Source organism: Atta cephalotes, assembly GCF_000143395.1.
Source record: "Atta cephalotes unplaced genomic scaffold scaffold00080, whole genome shotgun sequence".
In the NCBI taxonomy this organism is placed as follows: Eukaryota; Metazoa; Arthropoda; class Insecta; order Hymenoptera; family Formicidae; genus Atta; species Atta cephalotes.
The window spans coordinates 55,749-61,278 of record NW_012130144.1 but is presented as its reverse complement, the minus strand read 5'-3'; the positions used below and the strand labels follow the sequence as shown (position 1 = coordinate 61,278).

General features: G+C 29.7%; 1 protein-coding gene across 1 annotated transcript in view; it reads right to left on the bottom strand.

Annotated features, from left to right (window-relative positions):
- Positions 1-5,149, bottom strand: part of LOC105624477 (cytochrome P450 4C1-like) — a 67,687-nt gene extending 62,538 nt beyond the window's left edge. Inside the window, 9 exon segments of the mRNA XM_012205836.1 lie at positions 256-324; positions 400-506; positions 601-697; positions 855-957; positions 1,373-1,466; positions 2,949-3,134; positions 3,338-3,428; positions 4,373-4,482; positions 5,005-5,149. Coding sequence (XP_012061226.1) covers positions 256-324; positions 400-506; positions 601-697; positions 855-957; positions 1,373-1,466; positions 2,949-3,134; positions 3,338-3,428; positions 4,373-4,482; positions 5,005-5,149 — 1,002 coding nt within the window.
- Between the last annotated feature and the right edge of the window lie 381 nt (positions 5,150-5,530).

Below are 5,530 nucleotides of genomic sequence, written 5' to 3'. Positions count from 1 at the left end.
ACTACACACACACACACACACACACACACACACACACACACACACACGCACACGCACGCACACGCACACGCACACGCACACGCACACGCACACGCACACGCACACGCACACGCACACGCACATATATACGCGCGCTCTTAAAAAAGACATTTTACATGTTTAATATTGATACAGTTTTAATAAATAATTTCTGGAGTTAGCAAATTAACTAATTTTTTTGTCTAAAAGTGACAGCTTACATTTGACGATAAATACCTGAATGTCTTTGTGCTCAGCTAATAATGCTAAAATAAAGCTTAAACTTGCCGCTATAGTATCATGGCCCTGTATTAAAAACATTGATATATCAAATATTGTATGTAAATATTTAAAAATACCATGAAAGTTACAAATGTATACCCCGAACATAATAGTGTCAATTTCCTGTCTAATCTCTAAATCAGTCATGAGACCTTCACGAGATGCCACTATGAAAAGATCCAACATTGCAAGCTTCTTCCTTCGCTCTAATCGAAGCATATGAGCATGAAATTTTTAGATTATCATTTTAATTGTAAAATATAATATTCAATTAGAAGAATATCTTCTGATTATACGTACTAATCAATTTTGTGTCATCTTCTTCTATTGATGTATCATCGTTTTTCAAATATTGACCATTAGTTTGTTCATGATAAAGTTTTCTTTCGGCAATAATCTATATGTAAATACAACATTAATGTTTTTTCTATGATTTACATAAATGTGTTGTCAATATTTATGATTTATCTTGCAATACTTCTTTATAAAGTCATTACTATAATTTCCTAAAATAGATAACGATTAAATGTCATATAAATAGTATTTTAACTTACTCTTTCAGTAAATCCATGCAATATATTTAGAATCTTCGCTTGTTCTCTGCCTTTTGGCGTCAATGAGAATATCCAATCAAAATGCAGCCATTGTCTTGTTACTCTAATAATTACAATACAGTTTTTAAATAATAGGCATGCTATTTAAAAAAAATCGTTTTTGTAAAAGCTTCCTTTCTCTATATACATTTATAAAATTAGAAATAGTTTAATAACTGTATAAAAATAAATTTAGAACAATAATAAAATTATACTAAAGACATATGTAAAATTTAAATATATGCACAATAACTTTTTTAATTATTCCATCTTATTAAAAAATATTCGTCTTTATACTGAATTTATTTTTAAATAAACAATTGAACTGATTATATTATTTATTATGCATAAATTAATAACGTGTCATGTGTAAATTTCTAATTACTAACTATGATTTTACATTAAATATTATTTATCTTGATAAAATATTAAGATAAGTACATTTAGATAGAATGAATAATATTATGCGAATAAATTACCTATAAGCACAAAGCTCGCCCATTCGATGAATTGCTTTTCGATACTGTTGCTGGAACCCACCGAAATCTTTTAGAGAAACGCCCATAGCAGTTTCTGCAAACGTGTTTGTGAAAAATTGCGACAACAATATCATATACATGTGTGTGTGTGTGTGTGTGTGTGTGCGTGCGTGCGTGTATGCGTGCGTACGTGCGTGTGTATGTGTGTGTGTATGATAATGTTATCGCAATTTATTGGAAGTACAAATAAGTTTCCGCCGTTTTTTATCAAAAATTAAACATTTATTGTGAAAGAACGGTACATAATGTTTTATTCAAAGTAATGGCCATCGCTAGCCACTACTTTTTCCCATCTTTCTGGTAGCATGTGGATACCGTGTCGGAAGAACGCTTCATCTTTTGAGGCTATCCAATCATCGATACAATTTTTGGTATCTTCATATGATGTGAAGTGCTGCTCAGAGTCCATGCGTCATCGATCGGAACAAGTGGTAGTCGGAAGGAGCAATGTCTGGAGAATACGGCGGGTGGGGTAGAACTTCCCATTTGTATGTTTCTAAATACGTTTTGACCGGCGCCGCAACATGTGGTCGAGCATTATCATGCAGGAGAATAATTTTGTCATGCCTGGAGTAGTAGTGGGCGCGTTTTACCTTGAGTGCTCGGCTCAATCTCATCAATTGTGTTAGAGAGCCCCAGTAATGGTCTCTTTTGGTTTGAGCAACTCATAATACACGACATCAAGCTGATCCCACCAAATACACAACATGAGTTTTTTTCCATAAATATTCGGCTTGGTTGTCGATGTTGAAGCATGGCCAGGTGATCCCCATGATTTCCTCTTCTTTGGGTTATCGTAGTGGATCCATTTTTCATCACTAATGACTATACGATGCAAAAAACCCTTTCGTTTATGCCTGGCAAGCAGCATTTCATGTGAAAATCGGCGTTCAACGTTTCTCGGCTTCAATTCATATGGAACCCAATTCCCTTGCTTTTGAATCATTCCCAATGATTTCAAACGATATAAAATTGTTTGTTGAGTCACTCCTAATGTAAGTGCAAGTTCTTTTTGCGTTTGGCACGAATCTTCATCCAATAATGCTTCCAATTCCAATTCTTCGTACACTTTCGATCTTCCGCTACGTTCTTTGTCTTCGACAAATTCACCGTTCTTAAACTTTTGAAATCACTCACGACAACTTCTCTCACTTAAGGCAGCATCACCATATGCTTCTACAAGCAATCTATGAGCCTCAGCTGCAAATTTCTTCAAATTAAGAAGTAAATAAAGATAATAAATAAAGAAGTAAATCAAAAGTTCGCGCAAATGACGCTTATTCGGCTCAAAACTCGACATTTTCGTACAAAAAAAATATATGATGCTAATACAAAATCGCTAATATTTCAAGGTTATGGTGTTGCCGAATGTCCAATCTTACGATATGTCGTTTTACATCAAACAATTTTAACTATAATTTATTAGTGGCGCCGTCTTTTGCAAACGGCGGAAACTTATTTGTACTCCCAATATATTCATTTATTATTAAGAAAATTTAGTATAATTTTGTAATACCACATATTGTATTCAGCGTGTATTCACTAATAAATGATGATAAATCTTTTACAACTGTGCCTTCTGCATTTTTCAAGGACTTTATCATATTTTTGCTTTCTTTCTCAAAAATCTCAACAAATTGGTTTAGTATATCAAAATGAAATGTAGAAATTAATATCTTTCGCTGTAACTGCCACTTGGTGCCTAAAACATGAACAATACAATGTACAATTGTGAAATGGCGATTCGAAAGCATTGGAATAAAGTGCGATAAGGTGCAATCTTTTAATTTAATTTTAAATTAAATTTATTTATATTACAAATTTATTTTATTATCAATATAATGAAAACTTGGTAGTCAAAACGAAACTTAGTAATGAAACATGCATTCTTATTTGTATTATTACCTTCACTAGTGAGAATACTAGTTCCGAGCCAAGGTTTGATATTATCATAAAAGAAACTCTTTTTTATATGTTTCGGGTTGCTTAATATTGTCTAAAATTGCAAAAAATTAAATTGATTTCGAAAATATTTTAAATATTCAATCATTTTTAACAAATATTTTACGAGCAAATAATAATATAAATAAGGCTCTGAGAATAAATCAAACGAAATAAGAAATACAACCAATATGAACTAATACAAATATCGATGCATAATATTTAAATATTTAATAGGACCATATATGTGAAAAATACAACCTATAGGAAATAAATGCCTTAACAGTCTAGCTAGTCTTAAGTGCTTGTATAATTTTGTGTGAATTTATATATGTAGTTCTTTAAAATGCGCATTTTTTTAAAATCAAAGTAATATCACGAGTTAAACTCACGAGTGGACTAACGATTTAATAATTTACTGCTCTTATCTTAAAACGATCCTAATAATGCTGAATGACATATTACAATCCTAAATAATTCTTATTATGAAAAATATTACATCGAACTCGGATTTCTAGCATTCCCTACGAGCATCTAAATATTTATTAGTAGAATATTACATAGGTATAATGTTCTGCTAAATATTTAGATGTTGCAAAACAATGTTTCATAGTTCGGGTCGTTGTGTAATTAGAATAAAAAAAATTATTAATATAATTAGAAAAGAAAAAGTAGGCATAAAATATAAATAGTTATCACTATAAAGTCTTAAAATGTGCTTAAAAAAAATAGAACGAATAGATAGATAATTTGAAAATCTAAAAAAATAACGATCGCGAAGGATACAGATCATTCAGTTAAAAATAAACTTAAAGTCATGAATGTGGCTTATAGCTAGTTTAATCTTTTTTGTTATCGTAGTCTGTATTTCTTATTCCGTCTGATTTTTATGAATAAGTATATTTTGGCAAAAATAAAAGAAAAGAAAATTATCTTACTTGCTAATACATGTAATAAGAATAATAAGAAAAAAATAAAATTTTGTTCATATTTCATTACCTTTAGATCATCCGGATGACGGATGAATACAATGGGTACAAAGAATGCCCAAATTACGCCAATGGGATAGTATTTATTAGAAAGAGTAATTATACGCTTCCACAGTACTTCTAAAAAATTATATATATATATATATATATAGACATTAATAAAAATTGATTAAAAAATTTAATTATAAGAAATATGATATGATGTTTAATATATTCTATTATTTCTCAATAAAGTTTAGAAACCGAGAAATGAATAGTATGTAGAAAATAATTATCAAGATTAAATAATTCTCAACTAATTAACAAATGTTTCTTAACATTGATGGAAATACTTAAATAATACTGTTTCTTAAAGTGGAATTTACAAATATTATATTTTCGTACAAAGGTAAACATTAATTTGCTCAAAAATTATACATTATTTACTGAAAGTATATTGGATGCCACTTAAATATTATTTTAATTATTATAGTCGTTCCTGGATAAATCGAGTAACACAATTATGATTTTCATGTTCACCGAAGATTAAAACGGATTAATAATTTAATTGAATGATACACCGTCAAACTTTGAATCACAGATATGTAAAACATTTTAATTAAAATAAAATTTTATTTAAATATATAAAACATTTTAACTTACCTCGTGAACAAAGTAATACATATACACTTCCAAAAATTGGATAACATAGTGGTCCTGGTAGTCGTCCGATTTTTCCATAATGCACATAATAGTTACATACCAATAATATAAAGACACAAATTGATAGCAATACAATAACAAACATTGCTCAACTAATCAAATTGGTTAATATTATAAGGTTTTTATAATGTGTCTCAATAAAGAAATTCTAATTTTTTGTCTTAATATTTTTAATTGCTCAAGAGTTGATCACTTTATTTAGAGATACTTTCAAAAATAATGCAATATCGAAATAAAAACACGTCTGAGCTTTGAGTTTCACGAGATTAATATCAGCGATTAACCGTCTGTTTTACTTATTCTTTCTTTTTAAACAAGATAATAAAAAATGAGAATGCTTATTTCAACACTTGTAAATTTAGATTAAAAAGACAGTGTTAATCGCAGAAGGAATGTTGGAAGATGTGAATGTGTTAAGGAAAGAAATTTAGCAAGCCATCACTAACTCTCTTCTAGCAAGGTGAGC